The sequence below is a fragment of the Petaurus breviceps genome, unplaced genomic scaffold, assembly GCF_028583685.1.
Source record: "Petaurus breviceps papuanus isolate PSGF00001 unplaced genomic scaffold, PetGlider_PUasm1.0 90847, whole genome shotgun sequence".
Classification (NCBI taxonomy): domain Eukaryota; kingdom Metazoa; phylum Chordata; class Mammalia; order Diprotodontia; family Petauridae; genus Petaurus; species Petaurus breviceps.
The window spans coordinates 26,891,937-26,918,105 of record NW_027187360.1 but is presented as its reverse complement, the minus strand read 5'-3'; the positions used below and the strand labels follow the sequence as shown (position 1 = coordinate 26,918,105).

Genomic DNA, 26,169 nt, shown 5'->3' with positions numbered 1-26,169 from the left:
GACTCATCTCAACCATGAACAAGAAATATCCCCCTAATTATTTGTCTTCCTTTATTTCTATAAAAATATTTTCTAATTGTAGTTATATAAATCTTGAATATGTCTTGGGAGATTGGCTTCCAGATATTTTAGCATTTTGCAGGCATTTTGAATGGGATTCCCCTTGCTATCATTTCCTCCTGGTTTTTGTTATTACTATATGGAAATACTTGTGATTTTTATTTATTTTGTATCATACTTCACTGAAGCTATCAATTACTTTTTTTAGTTTCTTGATTGATTCTCTGAGATTTTCTAAGTAAACCATCATGTCATCTGCAAATAGGGTTAAGTCTGTCTCTTCTTTGTCACTGTTTTTGCCTTTAATTTCTTTCTCTTATCCTGTTGCTATCATTTGCATTTCAAGAGCTATGTCATAGAACATTAGGGCCAGGTAGTGGGCAGTAAAGACAATAACCCCTGCATTATAAAGCAGATGCCACTGGTCACTAGGGGAGGGGAGGGGAGGTGTATTGTATACACACACACACACACACACACAGAGTCATAGATGCCATTCTGACATTCAGTTGTAATAGAAGTCCCCTTGTTTCTGTTCCACTTGGTCTTTGATCAACCCTTCCTAGCTGTGTTTGCCCCCATCACTCTTGGAGTTATGAGCACATTAGGCTGAAAGCTAGAGTTCTCAAGGAAGCTCTGTCAGTCTGCAAGCTGATTATCATCCATGGAGTTTTATAAACCTCTCATGTGACTGGTAACATTTCCATTTAAGCAAAGCTTTTCTAGCCAGACATTTCAGTGACTTTTGCTACATATTCAGACAAATATATTGTCCAAAGGTAAAATATGATGAGTTCTTAATGCTTAACTACTCTCCATAATAATAGGGCAACGTTTTAGTGGTATTCCTGAGCTTTTCTAGAGCCTCTCCTTCCTCTGCTTCAGGCCTGATTTCACATGAGTCCAACTGGGATGACTCTTTCATCATTAGTCACCTGAAACCTTGACTCTTCACTAGATTACAGCTTGTGGCTTCTGAAGCAGACACCCAGAATTGCCAGTTAATGGAGTTTTATTAAAGCTCATGTGTCTTAGAGATGTGACACATTTCTTATCTTGAGCCCTTTGCCATGGCTAAGATGAGATTTTTCTCTACCCTGGGGATATTAGCTACTCCCAGACCTGGCTCAAATGAAGCTCATTAAGGTAACTTATATCTGGTGTTAAAAACATACATAGCTGTGAAATGTGCTTTTGACAGCTGTCAACACTTACCCACCCTGTTCTCTCCCAGAGAGGCACAACTTCTTCTGTACCTCCTGCTTTGTCACAGCCCATGCTGACCTTCAGGGTTCACACTGTTATGTGTAGTTTGAAGCCCTGATATATATTGCCCCACCCCACCCTCACACCTCCTGTTACCTTCCATGTCTGTGCCAAGCCTAGGTCAGTAATGTCAGGGAAGGTTAGAGAAGCTAGAACTGCTTGGGACCATAAAATCTCTTCACTGTACAACTTTTGACCTGAAAAATGAGAAATTATATAAGATTTTAAACCAGCTAGGATGTTGAGAAACATGTTAACTTTCAGGGCTATTCTGAAAAAGAAAAATTTTCCCACAGCACATACCTCCCTCCCCAGCACAGGCTTCATCCCACTATATGTCATATTTCTCTGCATAGTCTCCCAGTCTTAAATCCTAGGTGATGTACTTGATAAGAACCTAAAGGTCATTGTCTCTGAACTACATTGTAATGTTTTATGACTCTTATTTCTAAACATTATGCCTTTCTTTTCTTAAAAATGAGCTACTATTTCCAGGTTAGGAAATCATAGTTGATAATCTTTCTATGTAAAAATGTTTGACATGAAGAAATTTGGGGGTTTTCTTTTTTTTTTTTAAACAGTTGGGGTTAAGTAACTTGCTCAAGGTTACATAGCCAGTTATTTTGTGTGGGTGCTAAGTATCTGAGTCCGGAACTGATCCTGGGTCCCCTGACTCCAGGGCTAGTGCTGTTACTCACTGTGCCAACTGGCCACCCCATAATGAGCTTTTTTTTTTTTTTGCTTTTTGGAGGAGCAATTGGGGTTAAGTGACTTGCCTAAGGTCACACAGCCAGTTTTTGTGTGTGTGTGTGTGTGTGTTAAGTGTCTGAGGCCGGATTTGAACTCAGGTCCTCCTGACTCCAGTACCGGCACTCTATTCACTATACCACCTAGCCACCCAATTTGGGAGTTTTCAAAATCTGGGCAGCAAAGAAGCTGTCTGTTAGAAAGCCTGATCTGTCTGGCCTCGTCCTCCTCAAATCTCTGTGCTGTGTGATAACTTCTAGGTAGTGACTGTGATACGAATTTTGGAAATTTTTTCTCATTTGAACGAGGAGTGGTATCATCTCTGACCACAGGAAACTAGAACACATTTGGTCATGTCCCAGACCCATCTTGTGAGCTGTTGCTTTCCTGATACCCCCAGGTCTACTTGTACCTGCTTGGTTAGTTTGTTCTTTGCCCTTCAGAGCAGCCTGAGGTCTGACTCATTAATGCTGACACAGCTCCTCTAGGAGCTCAGTTCCAAATGCATCCCACAGTGAGTTTCTGGCCACTGAAGAGATGTTTTATCCTGTCACTACTCCAGGCATGTCTCTTCCCCATGAATTAGCCATGTACATTTTGGACCAGGGATGGGTGAACACAGAGAATGTCTTGGGAACCTTCCCTGGGGACAGTTACCAAACCACATCTCTGGCAGCCTCTGTGATAGACAGACAGATGGAGCAAGCATTTAATAATTGCCCAGTATGTGCCAGATGTGGTACTAGCTGTGGTAGGATTCCCAGTGTTACAGTTTAAGGGCCAGTAGAGTGCAAACTCTTCTTTGTTAATGACTACTCATTATTTCCCTAGTAGCTTGAGGCTACATGAGACATTTCATTAGGAGACTTTATAGATTGAGGCATAATCCACAGGGGTAGCAGGCATAGTATTATTTGGTCTTTCAAGCCTCAGAAAGATATAAAGTAAGTAGAACTTGAGACCATAGCACATTGGTGGGAATATCCCACTCCAGAGTTTAGAAAATCATTCAATCAGCATCTAAGCATTTTTATCTGTAGTAAGCTGGTTGACCCTTGAGCCATGTGTCTCCAGAAGCCAAGAGGTAAGATTTTGCCCCTTACTCATATGTGTAAATGAGGAAGCCAAGTATATTTAGGTTGCTATGGCTTTGTAGGTTACAGACATATGACTAGTCCCCAAACCCACATAAGGGTTCTAGGCATAGTTAGTTTTCTCAGGAGTCTCTCTCTGCATCCCTCTAACAGAAAATAGATGAAGTTAGTGTTGGAGAAAAACAAATGATCCTTTCCTTGAGAACCCCTCCCTGCTCCCCTCCATACACACACAATGCACACACTTGTGCATGAAGCTCAAACACTTGGTAGGTCTGGCTTACCTCTTTCCTTCTGCAGAAGGAAATCTAGTCCTTTATGCACATGTCTGACTGGTAACTCTGAAGCTTCATTAGGTGCTGTGGCAGGAATATGCCAGGAAGACAGCTTCCTGGATAACAAGGGCAGGGCAGGGCAGCCCCAATTTGATTCTTCCTCCCAGTTCTTTCGGGATTTGCTTTCTAGGACAATGGTTGTTTTTTCACCCAAATACATGAAGCTATTCTCTCAAGGTGGCTAGGAAACTGATTTCAATTCTCACATTGTTTCTCTTGCTACTCTATAGAGGTTGCTCCCAAGTTGGTATCATCCGGGCCCTGATGGAGGCAGGCATTCCTGTGGATATGACAGGAGGGACCTCAATTGGATCCTTCATGGGAGCTCTGTTTGCTGAGGAGCGAAACTACGGCCAGACAAGGATCCGGGCCAAGCAGTGGGCCTTGGTGAGTGTGCCCAGAAGGGTGGTTTCAAGCGACTTAAGTGAGATACAGCAGATGGCATGGTGGCCTGGACATGAAGTGGGAGGGGACAGGGAGGTTATTAGTCTGTTTCTGTCACCACCTCATCAGCATTACTCTTTTTGTGCCTCAGCTTCTCCTACAATGAAGTAGGGTCATAATTCTTGTCTTCTCTCAAGGATGTTATGGGGGTGAGTGAAATAAAGTCAAAAAGGGCTTTGAACTCCCTAAAGAAGGGGTATGGGAATGAGAGGGATGAATCATTGCAATATTGTTCTTTCTTTTGGTCTGGTTTCTGACTAGGAGTCTTTTGTTCCTGCAGAGAATTTCCCTTTAATGTAAGTGAGAAGATGAGCCCGGGCTTCACTCTCCAGGTTTCAAAAACAATGTAGTCTAGTACAGAAAGTGAAATGCAAGAAAAGAGTATTATTTTGGGGTGAAAAGAAAGTTTAAAAAAATTTTTAAAGTGACTGAAACTGGGCTAGCCATCATTGTCACATGGGGAACTTAGAACTAGCCATGGCAGAGAAGAATTGATCAGTTTTCTTATCTCTTGTCTCCATTTAAAAAAGATACTGCGGTTTTTTTTGTAGAACAAAACAGAACTTTGGTTGAAAATCTGAGTTGGATCAAAAGTGTCTGTTCTTGTTTTAGAGGAAGACAAGAATAAAATATCTTTTTGTGCTCGGACAAAGTGAGGCAATCAAGTAAGATAGTATTTGTTTCCTGCTGCATATGGTGGGTGGCATTGACAGGCATGGTCTTCTGCAAGGTTCTTGCTCCCACCAACCTCCTGTTGGGATTATAGTTTGACATTTCTGCTGATCTTTCAGGGCCAGTTTTCTCTCTTGAAGGCTGTACTGGTTATTCCATTCAGAGTAGAGCCCCTAAATGCTCAGATTAAAGCAGTTGAAGAGTTATGAAGATTGTATTATCAGCCATCCATAATTTCAAAGACAATGGGTGATGGTCCCATTAGTGATAAAGCCCACAATACAAGAAAATGATAGGATATGACCTGACCAGCAACACCCAAATCTACTGAGCTTTTCTCCTCGTAGGTCTCTTTTTCAGTTTTTTTCTTTGTCCATTCCTACCTTTATTTCTTACCTTGTTTTGCATACATATATGTCTTTCTCTAGCTTTGTCTCTTTCATTTTACCTTTCTCTCTTTTTCCCCACTATTTTGAGCTTTTTTTTTTTTTTTTGCTTTTTTTTGGAGGGCAATTGGGGTTAAGTAACTTGCCCAAGGTTATACGGCTAGTTTTTTTTGTGTGGGTGTTAAGTGTCTGAGGCTGGAACCGAACTGGGGTCCTCCTGACTCTGGGGCTGGCGCTTTACTCACTGTGCCACCTAGCCGCCCCTTGAGCTCTTTTCTTGCTCTATCCTTCTCTTCCTCCCTTTTCTTATAACTCTCCTTTCCTCCCTTTTATTCTCTTTTCTTTCCCCCTCACCTCTTTAACTGACCAAAATGTGCTGCTGAAATAGACTTTTTATTTAGTATTTAGGATAGTTACTAAATAAAGCTTTACATTATCTGTTCTTAATTTTAAAAGCAAATGAATAGAAAGTTTTATAGGTCTCTAAGAAAAGAAAAAGCCTAAATGAAGTTGCTTTTTTATTCATGATCTTCAATTTTCCTTTTGGGTCATTGGTCACTGAAAATATTCAAAAGTCTAGCCCTGGTACAGATATTCTTAATGCTAGGCCAGGGCTGAAAATGGAAATACTGTATGTGGGCCTACTCACTTGGAGCAGGGAGCCAGCATGATGAATTCATAAGGGTTTGTATGTGAAAGTCCATGAAGTACTAAAGAGACTGGAAGACCCACGTTTAGAATTTGTAACCTATCCTCTCCCCTGTCTTGTATTCCTGAAAGAAGCTTTACAGTAAAAGGACCAGGGGTGTCAGTTTATACAAAAATATTTATTCTCCTATATCTTTTTTTTTTTGCCTTATGGATGAAAGACCAAATCAAATGGTATAATTTGGTTTTTTAAGGTATTAAATGCTTGTTCTCTTAAGCACTGTAGTGATTTTTAGCTAGCAATCAAGAGGTTCTGCCCAAAGCCAGAAAAACCCTTTTTTTGTTGAGGGCTAGGGAGGAAGTAGTGTAAATGTGTTGGTCTTAGCAAAATCCTGCTTTTCTCCTGCTATTAAGCTCTTTTTCTGCCCAGTTTGTCTTCCTAAATTCTAACAGATTCTCTGACCCCAGTTCTTGTCTCTATTTCCTTTTCTTTTATACAAGCTGTAGTCTGAGCTGGGGTGATTGAGTGAGTTACAACTTTCATAACTCATCAGTGTATCACTCCCCTACCCCCCTTCCCCTTTGCCATCCCTGCTGTGCACTAAAGACTTGGAGATGCCAGAGCTCTATGTAGAAGCCCACAGATCCACCCTCAAGAGGAGTCACAGGCAACTTAAAACTTGAGACTAGCTCTTGCTCCCAGGGCCCTAAAAAAAAAAACATTGTGCTTCTTAAGCTTTATCTTTCATCCTCAGCAAAATTGCCCACACACTGTCATGAAGCTAGTGATCATGGTCTGGGCCCAAGCAAAGTTTTCTTGAAAATAACAGAGCAGGAGCAGCCAGGTAGCACAGTGAGTAAGAGCACCGGCCCCAGAGTCGGGATGACCTGGGATTGAATCCAGGGCTCAGATACTTAGCACCACACCCAGAAATAACTGGCCGTGTAACCTTGAGCAGGTTACTTAACCCCAATTGCTTAAAAAAAAAAAAAGAAAATAACAGAGCATCCCATGCACTCCAAGTTCTTCGTTTCCTGTGTAGCCTTCACCTCTAAAGTCTTTCCTGAAGTGATATGGTTCACAGGTCATAGGGGTATGCTTCGCTATGCTGTGAAATATATTGCCTGCCTTCTATCCGACATTCATTGGTGTGGGGAGACCCCAGCTGCCGGGCCAGAATAGAGGGGAGAGGGGAAATAATAGAAGTTTCCTTTCTGAGTTTCTTTTGCTAGTTTCGCTGTTTGGGAAGATACATTGGGGATTTTTTTTTCCAGTTTTATTAATGCCTTTCAGGATTTTTTATGCCAATCTTTCCTGATATACCCCCCCATAAAAATTTTTCTTGTAAGAAAGAAAAACAGACAAAATTGACACAATAATTATATCTACCATTGTATGCAAAATATCACACTTGTGGTCCCTCATCTTTCTATTGAGAGAAGGGAGATCTAACAAAAGAAAGTTATGAGGAATCTTATATTATCCAAGGAGTAGTGGTTGTCAGAATAGGCATATCCCTGCTGTTTAAAGCCAACAGTCGTAATTATCTTAGTCTCAGTTCAGAAAGTTTCCTACTGCTTAGTTCTTACAGCCGCGTGAACATATCCAAACCTGAAGTCATATAAAGGAGTGGTCTCAACACAAGGACTTGGACCACTTTATCACTCTTTTTCCCCCAGACTGACTGATTACAAAATTAGCAGCTTTTTAAAACTCAGTCACATTTCCTAATAATTCCATGCTTGCTTCCCTCCTCCCTTCCTCGATGCCTCGCCTGATGTGTGCAAGGTTCTTAACTCAGCACTGAATAGACTGAGGTAGACAAGGCATAGACAGTCCTTCCCTCAAGGAGCTTACAGTGTTTTGGAGATATTAATTACAAGACAAAGAAACAATGTGATAAGTGCTATGAGATTTCAGAGGAAAAAGAGGAGAGATCACTTAGTCTGTAATTCCAGTAAGTGTACTAATGGTGATAGGTACTTCTTACTTACTTACTTAAGATGCTATTTACTTACATAATTTTCCCCATTGTATTTTTGTTCTTCCTTAATTGTGAGAAAGAAATACGATATCTCTTCTTTTCTTGTTTACATTCTCCACCTTTAGCACAACCATGAGGAATTTTGTCCCCTTGCTCATGTTCCTATGCTTCCTTTTACTTTTCTCCTTTAAGCCACTAAACTCCTGGCTCTGACTTCCGTGATCCCTCAATAGACAGAGCAAGTCCTGAGTGAATTTACTCACTCACATCTGGAGAAACCTTACTGGTTTACAAGCAGTATTGTTCTTGCCTTGCTCTTAGAAAAGCTATTCAGCTGGCAATCCCTGTCCATTTTCAGGGGGCAAGTATTTCCATACTTACAGCACATAGTTACTGGCACAATATCTCCTGCCAGAAATAAAATTAAAATGTTTGCTCCCAAATGTGGGTATGTGCCCATTTTGGGAGAGGAGGGAGATATGTGAGTAAATATTGTTAATTGTTGTATTAGTGGAACCTCTATGGGTCCCACATGAAACTCTGAGCTATTCAGATTAGGGATGGCTGCTGGAGTGAATTACCACTTATTGAGGACATACAAAGTCCTTGGTCAGTGGTGTCATTCAGGGACATCAGAGCATGGGAAGGAAAGTTCATTAGCCACCATTCTGACCTTATTGACAAGGAAGAAGGGGATGAAGGTGTGCTCCATTCTGTTACCTTGGCTTTTCCACTTCTGTTGAAACCCAGGGGACCAAAAATCATCAAAACTTATGCTGTTGAACAGGTAAAACTATTAAAGAGACCAAATTTTTCTCCACCATTAGGCACCACTGTATTTTAGCACTCTTAGAAATATTCAGAGATTGGCTGTGTATCCAGGACATCCACTTCTGTGTTCCCTTTGAGCTTAAGAACCCCTGAATTAAGAAGGAAAAGTCTCCCAGGGCCTCTAATTCTAGAAATGAGTTGGTTTATGAGTCACTCCATGCTTTGAGATGAAAACTATTCCTGTGAGAGAGAAGCTGCCTTTTGGGTTGAAGGACCCTCTGAGAATAGATTCCCACCCTGCTGCTCCTGGGATCATGCCATAATCCTAGAGTTACTGAAAAAGAACTGCGAAACAATGCTAGAAATCTCTTTGCATCCTGTGCTCTTTATTTTTCTCTTCTACATCAAGCTTTTATCTGCACAAAGCCACCTACAGATACAGAGCAACACAAACAAAAAAGAACATGGATGCAGGCAGGCAGGTGAAGAGCAGCAGTGGACAACGCCTTGTGTGACCATCCCACCGTGCAATGAAGACTTGGAGGTTGTCAGATGAGGCTGGCGGTTAGCGCCCAGCTATGCTCGTTCAGCTTCATGCTGACCCCAGCTCAGGACAGAGTCGGAGGCCACAGGCACCAGGGACACAGGTCCCTTCCAGGCTGAAGGCTCCAGGGCTTAAGTGGTGCCTCTTATCACCTCATTTGCCTTCCTATATCTCCCAACATTCTACTTTCTCCTCTTCTGACTGTTCTGTCATGTATTATTTCCTCATTCTTTTTTCTGCAGATATTAGTTTTACCTTCAGATCCTATTTTAGAGCCTTTAAAGTATGGCTGGGCATAAAATGATGGTGATGCAGATGTCACTAATGAGACAGTGAGGCCATTCATTCTCCATCTCTAGTGTGTACTGGTGTTTGGCAAAGGTCAGATATCTAGAGCTAAATGTTGACTTATATCTGCTTTCTTGAGGCTTATCAATTTCTGGATAAGCTGCCTCTAGGGAATTCAGAAGTAATTGGTCTAGCTCATAGAACACACTACTGTTGTTACTGGCTCCTTGCTGCTTTTTGCCAGTCCTAGAGGGTAACCCAGGAATCTTGGACTCTTAATTTCTCTCTCTCAAGGAGTCCTCAAGGCCAGAGCTTTTCCAGGTTAGGAAATGAGAACTGAATAGTCATCAGAAACTTTTGGGTTTATGGCCACAGATGTAAGCAGGTGTTTCCATTCTCTGTTAGTATAGAACTAACTTTTATGACAGCAGCTAACCTGGAAATTAAGATGCCTGGGTCCTTTTGCTAATTCCTTCAAATTTTCTGAGTCATATTAAGTAGTTCACACAGAGCACTGGGCCTGAGTTTGAATTCTGTCTCAGATAATCTCAGGTTGCAGCAGTGATCACTCTGCTATGAAGGAGGTAATAGTGTTTAGTTGGCAATAGTTCTGGAATAATCATGATTGACATTTTCAGTCCAATGAGTTGTTAGCTTATGAAACAGCATTTAGTCACTGAAGTTCTAGCTTAAAGATTTGGGGGTGAGTGAGTTGTGCCTAACTCTTCATGATGCCATTTGGAGTTTTCTGGACAGAAAGAGTAGGTGCCTGGACTTCCATAGTGAAGGAGAGTCTAGAGCATTCTTGATTCTCAGCACTAGTCTCCAGGCTTCCTTGCCTCTTATGGCAACAGAGGACCAGCTAGTACTATTGCTTAATACTCTATACTTAGTAGGCACTTAATCAATGTGTATTGGATTGAATTGAATGGCACGGAAGTGCAAGGTCCGTATATGTACCATGTTCAAAACAGAGCTTATCTGTCCCCTCGAATCCACCCTTTTCCTAACTTCTCTGCTTCAGTTGAGGGCACCAACACTCTTTCAGTCACCTAATTTCTCAACTTCAAATTCATCTTCCTCCCTTCCCTCTCCCACAATCCTTGTATCCCATTTGTTGCCATATCTTGATGATTTTCCCCTAAAGCATTTCTCACATCAATCCCTTTCTTTTCGGTTGCTCAGCCACCACTGTAATTCAGGCTCTCACTACCTCTCCCCCAGTCCCAGCCTATTGCAGTAGCTTCTTAATTGATCTCCCTGCCTCTAATGGCTCCCTTCTCCAAGTCTTCCTTCATGTAGTTGCCAAAATGATATTCCTAAAGCACAAGAGTTACTATGTTGCTCCCCTGTTCAGGATGACTCCTTATTGCCTCAGTGATCAAATACAAACCATTCTGTTTAGCATTCACAATCTGGCCCCAATCTGTCTTCCCAGGACTGTTACATTTCTTCCTTTAATGCATTCCATAATCCATTCAAACTGTCCTACATGCTGTCCCACAAATGCAACATTTTATCTCTTGTCTCTTTGCCTTTGCAGAGGCTGGTTTCTATGTTTGAGATAGCCTGTTCTCACCCCAAATAAGATATTTTCTCCCCAAATCTTAGGAATTTTAAATATTGTCCTTTCCTCCCATCTCTGTTGTACTAAGGTAAGAGTATGTGTCTATTGCAGGAATATCCAAAGGATGTGGGTGTCATCTCTTAGTGTATTTCCCATTGCTATTGCTTTGTATTTCCCCTGCTCTACCATTTATCATAGCTTCAGTCTTCACAATAGTATGCTGAACCTCCTCTCCTTCATTATGTCTGTGTTTGTAGTGAGAGCAAAATTCAGTAAGCAAGAGTAGGCCTTAGTGTGTTACTTAATTCTTCCCTCTTCTCCCAGGATATGACTTCAGTGCTGAAGACAGTGCTCGACTTGACTTACCCAATCACTTCCATGTTTTCTGGAGCGGCGTTCAATAATGGCATCAGAAAAGTCTTCAGAGACAAACAGATTGAGGTTTGGTTCACTCTCAAGTGATGATTGGATGGTAGTAGAGAGATCCTGATTGACAGGACCTTCCGTCTTTGGGGCCCATAGCTGGAGCACAGGAAGTCCACACCAGCATAGTATGGCTGCAGCACACATGTTGGTCTCAAATACATCTCATCTCCCTGTGGTCTTTAGCCTAGAGGAGCTGGTATAGCTACAGGGACACTGCCTGCTTTTTTAGCCTGATAAACAGTCCCTTGGGAACTTTAGATGATTGTTTTACTTGCTTTATATCCAGTTGACATTTGGTGTTGAACACTTCATGCCAAACCTTACCTTGCCAAAATGGATGTAGGTTTAATCTGGTAGTAGATATCACTCTCCTACATGCTTATTTTCTGGAGCATGTATATTTTTGCAGTCTATAGGCTCAGCAAGTATCATGTAGGAGGGAGACCAGGGTTTAAGGGGAGTGACCAGGTCAGTTTTAGAATTGTTTATGGATCTACCATGGTTTCCAAACCTAGAGGCTCCAGGGGTTTGTGCTAGACTGGGCTGCTTTCAGAATAGTGTCAGACAAACATCCCAGGCCTAAAAGCCTAGAGACAAAGCTATGAAATAACCACTCCTCACAGACGTCCCTGCTGCCATTTAGGGGACAAATGAAAGGGGGCATGATGCTATCTATGGAGAGTTGTGCCAGTGTTTAGAGTGTGATGCTGATGTAACTAAGGCCAGGGATTCAGTAGCCATATGAGTGATTCGCTTCCCTTTGTTCCATGGCCACAATCTAGTGTCTCAGCCTAGCCAGCCTTCTCACAAATACCAATCCCAGTGGGTAAAGGGGAAGGAAGAGAATAGTATTGTTGGCTTAGTGTAATTTCATCCTAACTGCTGGGAAAACAACTCAGAACACATGGCCTACTGATGGCGGGTCAGGAATCAGGTACTTGCATAAGAAAGAATCTGAACAAATTAGGTTTGAGGATGATCTCTGGGCTGAAAGACAGGAACAGAAGCTCCTAGTTACATTCACTCGGTCACCTTACTCCTCTTCTGGGCCTCACCATCTCCTGTAGATGGCAGGACAAGTGCCTGTTTCTTCCAGTCTTGGGGGATGTAGGACTTTAACCTTGTTATAGTACTCAGGGAAAACCAGGTGAGACTGGAGGAGCTCCTAAAATCCAATAAGCTGCTGATTTATCTATGTCCGTATGTCTAGATACAGATATATAAATACCAAATGTACAGAAAAGAAGACAGTCTTTTACTTCCCTCCTTCATCCCCCTATAGTAAGGGTTTTCTCTCATCATCATTAGGAAGGTATATCTTAACCTAGAGGGACAGAACTAAACTGTATCTATTATTGTGTCTAGGATCTCTGGATTCCCTATTTTGTTATCACAACAGATATCACTGCCTCTGCAATGAGGGTCCACAGAGATGGTAAGTAACATCTTCACAGCAGAAGCCCCACTGAGAAATCCCCTCACTTCTTTGACCTTTCTTGCCACAAGTGTTAAAGTGTATCTGCTGTCCTTCTGGACCTAGGACCATTTGCAGAACCAGAGAAAAGAGATGGAGGGATGAATGTGACTATCAGAAGAGGAAAACCAAGAGGGAGGAAGGAATCATAAATCAGGAGCAAAAAATCAGAGGGGAGATGGATAGGAAGACATGCTTAGAATGCTTGAACTGAAGGGGAGAGCAAAGAGCAATGAAGAGAGTTTATGCCCAAGTGTTAGGCAACTAGTGTGGGGTGTACTCCACTGATCCTTCCCAAACTGGCCTGCTCTGCCTATATGAGTCTTCTCTGACCACCCCCCTACACTAGTCATAGTAGGAGGAAGAATTTTGACATAATGAGAAAAATGGATACTACCACTGCCAGACTCCCAGGAGGGAGACAGACATGTAGCTTTATCCTAGAAAAGTGGCCATAGCCCTCTCTGGGAGGGCATGGTTATCTCCAGGATCAGGCAAGCCCTTTCAGAGCTGCCCAAGATCACATATACCCTTTGCCTGGGTCTTTGATGGAGAATAAAGGCTTGGAAAATAATTATAGAACTCTTTGCAAATGGTAAACCTTTATTTAAATGGCAATTGTTGCTGCTTTTGTTACTTAGTGCTACTCCCCTAAAACTGGAGTAAATTTCCTTTCAGATTACCTTTGGTTCTGGGTGAGAAACACCCCCTCCTTCCAAGGCAGGGTGACATGGCCTTAGGGCTAAATGGAGAACTTCCCCAACTACCACAGCCATAAAATAAATTGGTTCTGCAAGGTCTCCCTGCCCTTGACTGGAAAGTTCTAGCGTCAAAGGAGTCACCCATTTCATGGACAGCATAAATCAGTAGTGCACTTGAACTGTGCCTGATCAGGCCACGTGATCTAGCCCGCAGAGGCCCATGGTACTCTCTCAAGCCCTCTCTGTCCTCATCAGGTTGTCTTGTCCTCCTTGAGTTTCCTAAAATCCTCTGCCAGTCTCTCAGGCATCCCAACTTCCACTTTCGGTAGAGCTATAATTACATTTACTCTTCTGTTTCCTCATTTCTGCAGGTTGCCTGTGGAGGTATGTCCGAGCCAGTATGTCTCTGTCTGGTTACATGCCCCCGCTCTGTGACCCCAGAGATGGACACCTATTGATGGACGGTGGCTACATCAACAACCTCCCAGGTATAATTGTCCGACTGTACAGGGAGAAAATTCTTGAGCAGGGCTGATTGATTGGAGCCAGTCACAGCTGTGAACCAGTGTACTTTTGGTCTAGAGGTGCATTTCCTCACTCACATAAAATTGGCTCCTTTGCCACCTGCTTCTAGAAAAAGGCTGGGGTGGTGGCACGTTTTCTTTAGAATGGGCCAAGAAAAAAACATTTTAAACTAATTTACTGGAATGAATCCTCATAGAGCAAGGAAAGGAAACACAGACACTCATACACACCCGCAATACTGAACATATGGCTATGTTTTTATTAGCTTAGCTATCAGAACAAGGGCCAAGCTTAGAAATAGGCCAATTTTAAGTGCTAGGGAGAGATTAACCCCTTTCTGTGCCAAGTCAGGAATTAAAGCCCTATTTGAGACAAGGTGCTTAGAGGCAAGTCCAGGCAAAATCTTTAACCTTTTGAACTCATCTTCAGAACATCCCAAGCAAACCTGACCTTTCCAAGCCTGAGGCAGGCTAACACTCAGAAGCAAGAACACATGCAAAGATGGTTCTAAAATATCAAGGGACCCTGTAGCAAAGGATACTCAGCAAGTCAAAATGGTCTCATTAGGTCCTGTAGAAAGTCTTACAATAAATAATACTGTGCTCCTTTGGGTCCTGGGGAAGAAAACTGCCTCATAGGATTTATTGCTAGCCTATATTGTTGGTAAAGCTGATGCTCCCTAGAGTTCTCCCCACATACTTGTTGAGGAGGTGGCACTATATGTTTGAAGGAGCCCTGGAGCAGGATGAAGAAGGCCTAGCATCTCATTCTATCTCTGCTGGTTACTTAACCTCACCACAGTTCAGTTTGCCCATTTCATCATGGGGGGTGGGAGGGAATGAGGTACTTGAATTCTGTGAAACCTATAAATGAATACTTTGTAAACTCAAGCTTGATACCAGTGTAAGGCAGAGCACTGATGACTGATGGGTGTTTGGGGTTAGTTGGTCAGTGAGGGCTCCGATGTCTCCGGGCACCAGCCAAGGACAGATCAGCTCCCTGCAATCTGACTTCCAGCCTCATCACTCCACTGACACTACTTTCCAGGGTTATCAGTGGTCTGCTAATTGCTAGTTCTATGGCCTTTTCTCAGTCGTTACCCTTTTTGACCTCTCTGCAGCATTTAACACAGTTGATCACTGCTTACTCCTTGTATTTTCATGACACTTCTTTCTCCTGGTTTTCTTCCTTCCTGTCTGACTTCTCCTGTTCAGTTTTGTTTTGGTTTTTTGCAAGATCATTATCCTTGTCCTATATCCTTTTTGTGAGTGATTCCTGGGCTCCATCCTGGCTTCTCCTCACTCTCTGTCTTGGTAATCTTGTTAAATCCTTGGATTCAACTATCAGCTTTGTGCAGACAACTCCCGATATGTATATCCAGACCCAGTCCTTCTCCTGAGCTCCAGGCCTGCATCATCAGCTCCCTATTGGATATCTTCAACTGGATGTTTGTAGCCATTTCAAACTCAGCATGTCCAAAATAGAATTCATTATCTTTCCCCCATGTTCTCCCCTCTTCCTAACTTCTGCTTCTGTTTACAGCACTACATCCCTCTGGTCACCCAGGCTGGCATCTTCAGGGTCATCCTCAATTCTTTACTCTTCCTGTCCTTTCCCATCCAGTTAGTTGCCAAAGTTTGTCATTTCTGTCTACACAATGTATCCCTTTCTTTCCATTCACACAGTCTTAGCTCAGGCCCTCATCACTTATCAACGTGACTATTACTACAGTCTCCCAACTGGTCTCCCTGCCTCTAGACTTTTCCTTCTCCAGTCCACACAGCTGCCAAAACCCTTTTCCTAAAGCATAGATCTGACCATATCTGTGCCTTGCCCAAGGAGCTCCAGCAGCTTCCTCTTACCTCTAGGACAGAATAAAGACTCTGGCTTTTAAAGTCCTTCACATCTGTCTTCAGCCTACCTTTCTAGGTCTCTTGTATATTAATCTCCATCATGTACTACATATTCCAGCCAAACTATAAAGGTTGCTGTTTCGCAGCCAGGTCATTCCATCTCTCACCTTAGAACCTTGTCATAGGCAGTGCTCATGACTGGAATGTATTCTCTTCTCACCTCTGCCAGCAGAGTCCCTCGCTTCCTTCAAAGCTTAGCTCAAATGCCAGCCTTTTATAGGATGCCTGTCTTGATCTCACCTCCCACCCCCAGCTGAAAGTTGTTATTGTCCCACCTCATCCTGGAAATCTTTTTCTATTTTATTTTCTGCCTATATTTTATTTCCCCCAATAGAATATAAGCTTTTTAAGGGAAGAGACTTTAATTTTTTCTTTGTGTCTCTAGAGGAGCTTAATAAATGTTATGGTTTCTTATTGAATTTAATTGATTACCATGGCAATTACTGGACCTTCTCCCCACCAGCTGACGTGGCCAGATCTATGGGTGCCAAAGTGGTGATTGCCATTGATGTGGGCAGCAAGGATGAAACAGACCTCACCAACTATGGTGACTCGCTCTCTGGCTGGTGGCTGCTTTGGAAACGCTGGAATCCCCTGGCTACAAAAGTGAAGGTTGCAGTGCCTGGGCCTCAGGGGGAGGGAATCACAAATGCCATACAAAGGAGCAGGGAATATAAAGGAGTGACAGGGGCTAGGCCTGAAGAGGACGATGTGTGCAGCTCACTCAGGGAGCTTTCCTGTCCCCAGCTTCATGCCCAAGGCAGGCCAAATGGACTTTTCCCAGCCTTTCAGGAACTGAATAAATGCTTCACCCTCTAGCTACAACTGAAGCCACAGAACTTCAAACTCCTGCCTCTTGCTATAGGTCTCTGACACCTCACATCTATTTTTGACTCCCAGCCCAGGGCTTTTACCACTATAGCATTGATGCCCCTCCAAGGGCAAGATTTTTCTAGTGGTGTCAGGAGATTGGGAACAAGCCAACATGTTCAGTGGATTAGGACTGAAAGAATCAAATGATAATAAATGGGGAGGTTTTGGTCTAGGGGAGTTCATAGTACATAAATAAAAAGGGAGATAGAGAGCAGAAGCTGCTATAAGCTCCCTTACCCAATCCCTAGAATTCATCACTTGTCTTGTCCCATTTTCCCTCCTATAACCCTGTGACATAGGTACTGAATATGGCAGAAATCCAGACACGCTTGGCCTACGTGTGCTGTGTCAGACAATTGGAGATGGTAAAAAACAGTGATTACTGTGAATATATCCGACCACCCATTGACAGCTATGGTACCCTGGACTTCGGCAGATTTGATGAAATCTGTGTGAGTGTCAGACTGGCTTGGGGGATGTTGGAAAACATTAGAGGTGGAGATAAGATTATAGATCTTCAATTCTGGAGGAAGGACCCCTGTCCTTAATCCTCAACAGAGGTGTCCAAAGGTGAGCTTTGTGTTTGCCTTCCAATTCAGCAATAAGAAGATGGAACCCCTCATTCCAAAAAAGCCATGGAATTGTCCCATTTTATAATGATTGTGCTGCCATCCTTCCACTTCTGAAGTCCCTCACTGTTGAACACAACTTTACTTAGCCTTGGTAGTCCTGACCAATTTTACATATTCAGAACTGGGGGCCAATAGCCTTGTGAATGACCTTTACCTTTCTCTTTTTTTTTTTTTTGATGGGAGAAGGCTGGGCAATTGGGGTTAAGTGACTTGCCCAAGGTCACACAGCTAGTAAGTGTTAAGTAGTAAGTGTTAAGTAAGTGTCTAAGGTTGGACTTGAACTTAGGTCCTCCTGACTCCAGGGCCAGTGCTCTGTTCACTGCACCACCTAGCCATCCCCCTGGATGACCTCTAAGTAGAATGGAGGACTATGAGGGACAATATATCCTGTAAGTGACTCCAGAGAGTAGAATATTAGGATGTATGAGTCTCTGTGAAGGAGAAGGTCGGATTACCAATGTTGTGACGTGTCCCTGTGAATACCAGCCCTGGGGCTGGTATGGTCTTGTAAGCAAACCTTTTGCAGGGTATAAAGTGAATATTAGGGCTAACATGACCCTGTGAATGATCCCAGGGGCCAGAATGGGGTGACAGGGCTGATTTGATCCCTGGGGTCAGGGATCATTGACCTTCTGTGCATGCTTGGTGAACCTCACCTGCTTCCCTTCAGGAGGTGGGTTACCAGCATGGACGGACTGTGTTTGACATCTGGACCCAGACTGGTGTGATGGAAAAGATGCTGAAGGACCGACAAGAGACCCGAAAAACAAAAACTTCAGATGTGAGTCTCCCTGTGTCCTGTAAAATACTTTCCTTCTTTCTTTGCAGCTTCCAATAGGGCTATACCTGTTCACTCAGACAGAAACTGCTGACCCTTTTCATTTCTACTTTTGGCCTACACACCTTTTTATTAGAAGATCCAGGCTAGAGAAGGTGTTCTTAACCTGGAGTCTGTGAACTTGTTTCTTTTTTAATATTTTGATAACTGTACTTCAGTATAATTGGTTTTTTTGTAATCCTATGTGTTTTAAAATCATTATGAGAAGGGGCCCATAGGCTTCAACAGACTGCCAGAGGAGGTTGAATACAAAAGAAGATTAAGAACCCCTGGACTAGAGAATCTCTAGGTTGATGTCAGTTAAGCTTCCCTTCGTGGGGGAAGCACTGGCCCACCTCTGCTAGCCAGGCCTCTTTCCAAGCCCTGACTTAGTGATTAAGATCACACTAGGGCTGCAGAATGCTCTGTCACATCAACCCCTGTGAGCACTCTGTTAATACACGTCCCTCCTTGACAGTAACAGCAGCAATCTCCCTTTTATGTCCTCTTGTGGCCTATATTCTTTTTAGGGGTTGTCCGATATTCACTTAGTGCCAACATTATGCTAAGCATTATATAAAATGTATGCCCTCCCTCACCAGGCACAGTACAATGGAAAGAGCATGGGACCAAGCATGAGGAGACCTAGTTTCTGGTGTAAAGGATCATAGATTTTGAGCTGGAAGAAGGTACATGGTGTCCAATTTTACAAGTGAAGAAACCAGCCCAGAACAGTTCAGCGAATTGCTCAAGGACACATAGGTAGTGTGGCAGAGCTGGGATTCAAATCCATGCCCTGTGACTGCCCAGCCAGCATTCATTCACAGCACCACATGGCCTCTTCAGTTCTAACTGTGCCATTAACCTTCTTATGTCACCTTGAGCAAATCACCTAATGACACCTTTTGTGTCAGAGAAGGGTCTTAGAATTGGTGAGCCTCAAAATGCCTCCAGTTCTGACATTCTCTGGGCTCCCTTTACTGCTCCTAGATGTGGTTCATTACTCCTTCTGCATCCTCCTTGGGACTTGGGAGACTGAGCCAAACCAGGTTATAGAGGTTTGAGGGGAAGAAGAAAAAAGGGAAAAATCTCTAGAATCACCATCATCATTAAGCCACACAGACTGTTCTGGTTAACCCATCATCAAATGTGCCAGATTTGGGTTAATCTTTCTTTCCTTTGTCCTCACATCGGCTTGTGGATCTGGGACTGGAGCTAAGGTGGCAGGGCCTGGAGAGGTTGGGCAACCTGCCTGGCATATTGGGTGTGGGGTCTGGGCCCAGGTCCCACCTCTGGAGCCAGTGTTCTTTACAACCAGTGCTCCTGCTCTTCACCTTTCTAGACAGATAGCCTTCTAATTCAGCTCTCCTCTTCGAGCTGTTTTGCTGTTTTTCCTTTTTAAAAGTGTTTTGTATTCCTGGTTAAAAACAACAATACTGTCATAGTTTATCAAAAGAGATGCCAAAGATATAATAAAATACAAAGAAACAAAAGGGGGCAGGAAGTGGGCTACTGTCATCCATCTTGGATTAGTTATTGGGAGCCCTCTCACCCCTATTTTATGAGACAGGAAGGAGCTAGTAGTTGAAGGGGGCAGAGGGAAAGTACTTAGCTTCTCTTCTAAAATCTCACACTGAGTTTATTGCATAAAAAAAGGTACAGTGCATCTCTGCTCTTAACACATACTTGCTCCAAGGGCTGAATTCCAAGGTGACTGTTGAAAGCAGGAAGGATGGTAACCTTGGTCACATATTAATAATATTAATTCACATATTAGTGGAATATAAATGATTTCCCAGTGTATTTACTCATTGTTCGTAACTCTTTATGAAAGAAGTATATGAAAACAGTACAGTCCCTTCAGGTAAAAAACTCATAGCAAGGGTTATGGCTACAGAAACAGTTATTTCTCAATAACTGGATGCTGGTTTCACCCTTTTCTTGCCTTGCCTTCTTCTCAGGTTGAGATGCCAAATGTCATCAGGTGGTCCTGGGGGACCACCAGTGACTCAGAGATGTTTTGAGATAGATGATCCGAGAAGAATGGCCAAGGTACACAGTAGAGATTAGAGCCTGGCATCAAGAGTTATGCTGGGAACAATGCAGTTTGCTCCCTCTGCAGAGGAAGAGTTTGGGGTCTAGAACCTTCTAATGCCTTAGTGTTCTAAACTTTGAAATAGAACTTAACACAAGTTGTCAAGAATGTGTGAGTAGGTACATTTAAACAAGGTTGGAAAATGTAGCATTCTGCCTTGTTCTGGTCAAAGAAACAGATTCATCCTTAATTGGGAGGGACTGCACCTCACATGTTGACCTTATGCAGCCTGATGATTTAACTCAATGAATTCTCTGTTTATCCAGGCGCTCATCTACCCCAATGCCTCCTTCACTGACCTGGCAGAGATTGTGTCACGCATTGAACCAGCCAGATCCACAGTAGTGGATGGTGAGTTGGTCTACAGGTAGGATTAGCTTGTTTTCTAGAGGGAACCACGGTGAAGAATCAAGGTCAAGGTTACAGGGAACATGTGTATGGATTTTGTTCTCCTCTCCTCCTTCCTACCTTGCTCACACCCATGCCTTTGTACTTCTGTCTGTGAAAGGTAATAGTTATCCCAGGCTACCTCTTTGAGTTGGATCACAAGAATGATACTGTCTGTATTTTTGATACTGGTGTCATTGAATCTCCTTGAAAGGTTTCAATCCAGTGAAGCAGATTTTTATGTTTGGGACACACCCATGACTAGTCTTCCACTTCTCACCATCGTGCTTCCCCTGGCAGTTCCCTCTTGTCTGTTTTTTTTCTCTCTCCTTATCTGGTTTCTAATTTTCCTCCATCTCTAGCTCTTTAGCATAGTACATGGGGCACTGGGCCTGGATTCAGAAAGACCTGAGTTCAGATCTAGCCTCAGATAATTCCTGGCTGCCTGACCCTCGGCAAGTCACTTGTCCTCTGTTTGCCTCAATTTCCTCAACTGTAAAATGGAAATAATAGTACCTACCTTCCAGGGTTATTGTGAGGATCAAACAGGATAATAGGTACTATATAAATAACTATTAAATATTATTATTGTCTTCTCCCTGTTCTTACTATCTGACCATTTCAGTGGTTCATTCTGGGCCTAACCCAGGCAATCTTTCTTTCACTCCTTTGGGGGCTCTCTCTGTCTACCTGACTCTTTCTCTTTATCTCCCTCCCTTCCTCCTCCCCAGTTCCTATTATGGAAAGGGGGCTGTACATCCTCTGGTTCTGTTGGTAGAAAAGAGTCAACGTAGCTTTTCTTGGGAGAAGCTCTGAGGAATCCACATCTATAGGTTGCCGTCAGTGGAAAAGCCAAAACTCATACTAATTCTTTGAAGAAGACCAATGATCTCATGGTTAAATAGTTGCCATTCTTCTGAATACACAGTATTTCCTCAATAGATACTTATTGAATGAATGAACAAATGCGAATATGTGAATCTGGCTGTTCTCTGCCACAAGTCCTGCAAGGCCAGGCATGCTAGAAGGGCTCACTGTTTACTTGTTGATTGTTGAATACCACCTTATTTTGGTACTACAGTTTACAGTTTACAAAACACATTCAGATATGTTATCTCATTTGTTCTAATCAACAGCCTCAAGAGATGGACACGTATAGATTATGTGCATAATTAAATGAAAGAATGTAGACCTCTCCATTAGAACTGACAGAAAAAAAGGGAAAGCTTCATTAGTTTTGTCCAGACTCCCATAAGAAGGAATCCTTGCTTCTCTATATTGAGCCCAGCCTTTTGTTGAGGGCAGTGCCCATAGCTATTGTTATTTTAAATAACAGGCCTCACCCTTCTGCTTAAGGGCTTAATGCAGCTTGCTTCAAGGCAATGAACAAATTAATAAAATGGCATTATGACAGCTATCCCAGTGTGAATGGCAGAAATGATACATCCCGCCCACAGGCCTACTTCTGTTCTCATTAAATCCTCATCAATTGCATTTGTCTTTTCCTGGATGGACCAGCATCTGACACAGAATGAAGGGGAAATTTCTATCCTAGGTTGAAGGATAGGCTTCAGTTCACAGGAACATGTAAGACCCTGGAAATGTAAAACTGGGTTTTGAGCCAGGACTTAGAAGGTATAACTGGATTCTCTTCCTAGGTAAATCACCAGAAGAGTGGGGGGGGGGGGGGAGACACATATTTTGTGCCCCACCTCATTAATCCAATGGGAGAGTGCCAAATGTCTGACATGTCTCACTTCCCTTGCCCAGAGAACATCAGAACTGTAGGTTTGCAATTAAAAAAGAAACACTGATACTAAATGAAGTCTTTGTTTGGACTGACCATGAACTGTTTCATGCAGTCTGGCACCCTTAACACTCATGTCAGTCTGGGAAACTCCTTGGGAGGGTTGCTAAATCAGCAATATTCACTGAGTGTTCATATCATTGCTCACCTATTCACTGAGAAGAGAAAAGATAATGGGTTTTAAAGCAGTTACTTTGTGGGTGTGAGAGTAAGGCTTTCTGATTCTCTCCAATCATGTCCTCTCCCATTTTTCTTCTATAGCCAGACTCTGAGGGGTTTCAGTGGGCTGGAAGCTAAATATGAGTCACCTGGGACGAAAGTGAACTAAACAGTGACTCTGAGACATGGTTTCCAAAACAGTGAGGCACCCGGGTTTCTGCCTTCTAATCGGCCAGGCTGCATCTCTGGTGATGTACATTTATTCTGGCACGTTTTGGAAAAGGTCAGGGCAAGAGAAACCGGGCTGGTGAGGTGAGGAGATCATGCCAGTTGAAGAGCATTCAAAGGAGCTAAGGATGTCTATCTAGCCTGGAAAAGATTTGACAGACAGAACAAAGGAGGTGAAGACTGGAATATGAAAGAAGCTTCCTAACTATTAGAGCTGTCCAGAGGTGGCATGGGCACCTGACGAGATTTTAGAGCCCAGGCTCCTCAGAGGGAGGCTGGATGGCTCTTTGTCAGACATGTTGTAGAGGGAATCTTTGTTCATGTAAAGATTAGGCTCAATAAGCTCTGAGACCCCTCCTGCCTCTGAGGTTCAGAGGCCCAACAAGCCCCATCAGGTGCCCCCTAAACCCAGCACTGCTGCTTCTGCTGATCTTTTACCCACCCTCCCTGGGTATTGGACACAACAGGATGTTTCCATTTATCTGCTAGATGAATCTGACTACCAGACTGAGTATGAAGAGGAGATCCTAGACTTCCCTAGTGATGAATATGTCAACTTCCAGAGCACTGCAGGACAGCACGCTCATAGGGATGGTGTATATGAAGATAACTTGGACTCAGTAAGACTGACACCCCTTCCCCATTCTGGTCCCTCAGAGCATAGGTAAGGAATCCTTGAACGCTTTCAGGAAGATAAAGCAGAAGCCCCACAGGGTAGAGGTGGGACAGAGGGAGGGCCTGCCAGCTCTTCTAGGGTTACAGCACTAACCCCATATGTGTCCTAGATACACAGATAATCATAGAAGGCCATTTGTTTCCTTTCTGCCCTAGGGAGGGGTCACTTTGAATCTAGACCTTCCTAGTTCCCAAATCTGACTTACTCAGAATCAGTCCTACTGGGCTTGGGGGAAGCTCTCTCTCTCTCTCCCTTTGCTGTATGCTGCTTACTAATGATAAGCCCTACAAGGAATATAGCAATGAAGATTCCCCATGTATTCCTGACCCAGTTATTTCCTGAGCTGTGGTGCTAAAGTGATATCCACTGCCTCAATAGATGCCCCCAAGTTGCTCCAAAAGAAGCAAGATTCGGAGGGTTTAAAGGAGACTTCCCAAAAGTTCCTAGGCTTCCTTTGGGGAGAAAACAGTATTTCAAAGTATGCATTTCTATTGAGATATGGCAGGCTCTGGGCCAGAGTCAAGAAGACTGTGCTTCTTAGTACTAACAGTTCAGGCCATGTGTTTGCATCTAGGAAGAAGATCTCTCGATCCGGAAATACAGCGAATCCTCCCAGATCAGCTCCCATCACTTATCCAGTTCTTTTTCTACCATCTCAGACGTGGATTCCTAAGAACCCTATTTCCCTACAAGGGGCCATGAGGCTTATCTATTTGGGAGGCTGACACCTTGATGTTTGGTGCTGCTGGAATGAAGCCACCTTCCCTTCTCCTGAAGCCATCTTGGGCTTCTGTGAGAGGGATGGACACATTTGACCTCTTCCTTTACACCACCCAACCAAATCATTGCTATGTGATGCTGTCCCCCAGGGTTGGGGGTGGGGAATGAGGAAGAGTGAAGAAGGGAATTTACAGTGGTTTGAGAGTAAGAGGGAGGCTAGAAAAATGAGGTCCATGGGTTACTGTAGTTTTCTATAGTTTGGACTGCCCTTGAAGTGCTTCTTCATTGATCCTGTTAGAGAAGCAGCACAGAAACATTGATCCAGGGAGAAACCTTTGGAAACCTTGGAGTCTGGGGTTAGACTGGGTTTTAAGCAATTAGAAGATTTTAAGCAGTTTCTTGCCTTTAGTGTTCAGGCCACCATTGGAGAAAGGGTCCTGGGTGAAGGAGTACAGGAGATTCTCAGGCAGGTCAATTGCTTCTATCAAGGGTCTTCCTCTAGGAGAGCCTTTCAGTGGTATGGCTGCCTTCACTCACCCTCAAATGCTTTTTGGTCTGGGTCACCCACAGAGCCATTCTTTTCCTGGGCTAAGCTAGGGTGAGGCTCAGGACCTTGGTAAGAGAGAACTGGGCCATTTAAGACTTATTCCATCTTCCTATTCTCCTGGAGTCAAGATAAAGGATATGTATGGTGACCAAGCTGGATTCTCCATTTCTCCCTTCTAGGACTGAATACCCAAGGTATTTATTCTTTTTTCATGTCCTTGATCAACCACAAAAGAACAACCCAAAAAGGGTGAACCAAAGGACCAGGACTGGGCCCTGAAAGCCAGTCCTTCATTCAAGAGGCATCTAGGACTACCCCCAACCTGAAGGCCCACGACAAGCCTCTAAGAAACATAGAAAGTTGGGAGATGCCACCATAATGAGGGATTCTACTCCTTGCTCACTTCCCAGGGCCTTAGCTCCCAATCCTCTGATCTGTGACCTCCGAAAGGTCTCTGGTGAAGAGATTCATCTGTCCCAGTTCTATATGAGAAGCAACCTCTTTCAGGGATGGACAAGTTTGAGGCTGAGGATAGAAATGTGTAGGAAACGGAAAAGGCAGCATACAATTTAGTTTATTAATAAATATATATGTAACATTCACTGGCTATTCTGTCCCTCTTTGGACCCACCATGGTGAGAGTCTGGGATGAGTGGGATGGGATTGTTCCTATCTCATATCATCCAGTGGGAGAGCCTCTTCCTGAGTGACTGGAGAATTCCCCCAAGAATAGATGCTTCTGACACACTATCCCCAGGAGGGTGACTGGGCCCAATTCTATTCTCCCTGATTGATGCTATTAACAGTGGATACCCTGTTGATCTTCACCCCCCTGCCTTTCCCCTAGGCCTGGAGATGAGGGTATAGAAAATAACTGTAGCTGATGAGCAGAAGCTGCTTGTCATTTTCCCAGCCCCTGAATGCAGTAACTGCAGCCAACTGTGGCGCAGAGAAGCAATCCCAAAAGTCACTGCTGGGGAAAGGGGCAATGACTCCCTGGACCTCCCACAAAACCAAAAGCTAGATTTGATTCCTGTTCAAACAGGCTTACTTCTTCACCACCAAGCTTTGTGCCCAATTCTATGATCTAAGGCTGCTGGGGTGGGAGAGGCAAGGAATAGCACATAACTAGTCATGGGCTCCCATTTCTACACCCACACACATATACACACCATATGCTATGATGCCCTGGGGACCCCCAGGGAAGAATGTCTATACTTCCTTCCCCAGTCCTCCAGTCTGTTCTGAGTTTCTGCCTCTCTATACCTTCACTTTCCCAAAGAGCAGGAAATTATTCACTTGCCAATTGTACACAATTACATGTACAGTAAAGGATTAGGGAATAGGTTCATCCTCCCCCAACCTATCCCAGTGCAACCATT

At 43.4% G+C, this 26,169-nt stretch overlaps 2 protein-coding genes across 5 annotated transcripts in view; both read left to right on the top strand.

Moving 5' to 3' along the window:
* The window catches only part of PNPLA7 (patatin like phospholipase domain containing 7), a 235,315-nt gene extending 209,926 nt beyond the window's left edge, over window positions 1–25,389 (top strand). For 3 of the 4 annotated variants that reach the window (XM_069072706.1, XM_069072704.1, XM_069072701.1), the window contains 10 exons: window positions 3,733–3,889; window positions 11,132–11,248; window positions 12,599–12,668; window positions 13,780–13,896; window positions 16,310–16,458; window positions 17,019–17,171; window positions 18,022–18,132; window positions 20,530–20,614; window positions 23,334–23,464; window positions 24,095–25,389. In XM_069072706.1, the coding sequence (XP_068928807.1) occupies window positions 3,733–3,889; window positions 11,132–11,248; window positions 12,599–12,668; window positions 13,780–13,896; window positions 16,310–16,458; window positions 17,019–17,171; window positions 18,022–18,132; window positions 20,530–20,614; window positions 23,334–23,464; window positions 24,095–24,193 (1,189 nt within the window). In that variant the 3' untranslated portion in view covers window positions 24,194–25,389. Of the gene's footprint in view, window positions 1–3,732; window positions 3,890–11,131; window positions 11,249–12,598; window positions 12,669–13,779; window positions 13,897–16,309; window positions 16,459–17,018; window positions 17,172–18,021; window positions 18,133–20,529; window positions 20,631–23,333; window positions 23,472–24,094 lie in introns of those variants that run through there. The other variant, XM_069072702.1, reaches the window with a different exon arrangement.
* Window positions 21,031–26,169, top strand: part of EHMT1 (euchromatic histone lysine methyltransferase 1) — a 430,700-nt gene continuing 425,561 nt past the window's right edge. Inside the window, exon 1 of the mRNA XM_069072710.1 lies at window positions 21,031–21,034. The gene's annotated coding sequence lies outside the window, so the exon portion shown is untranslated. The remainder of the gene's footprint in view (window positions 21,035–26,169) is intronic.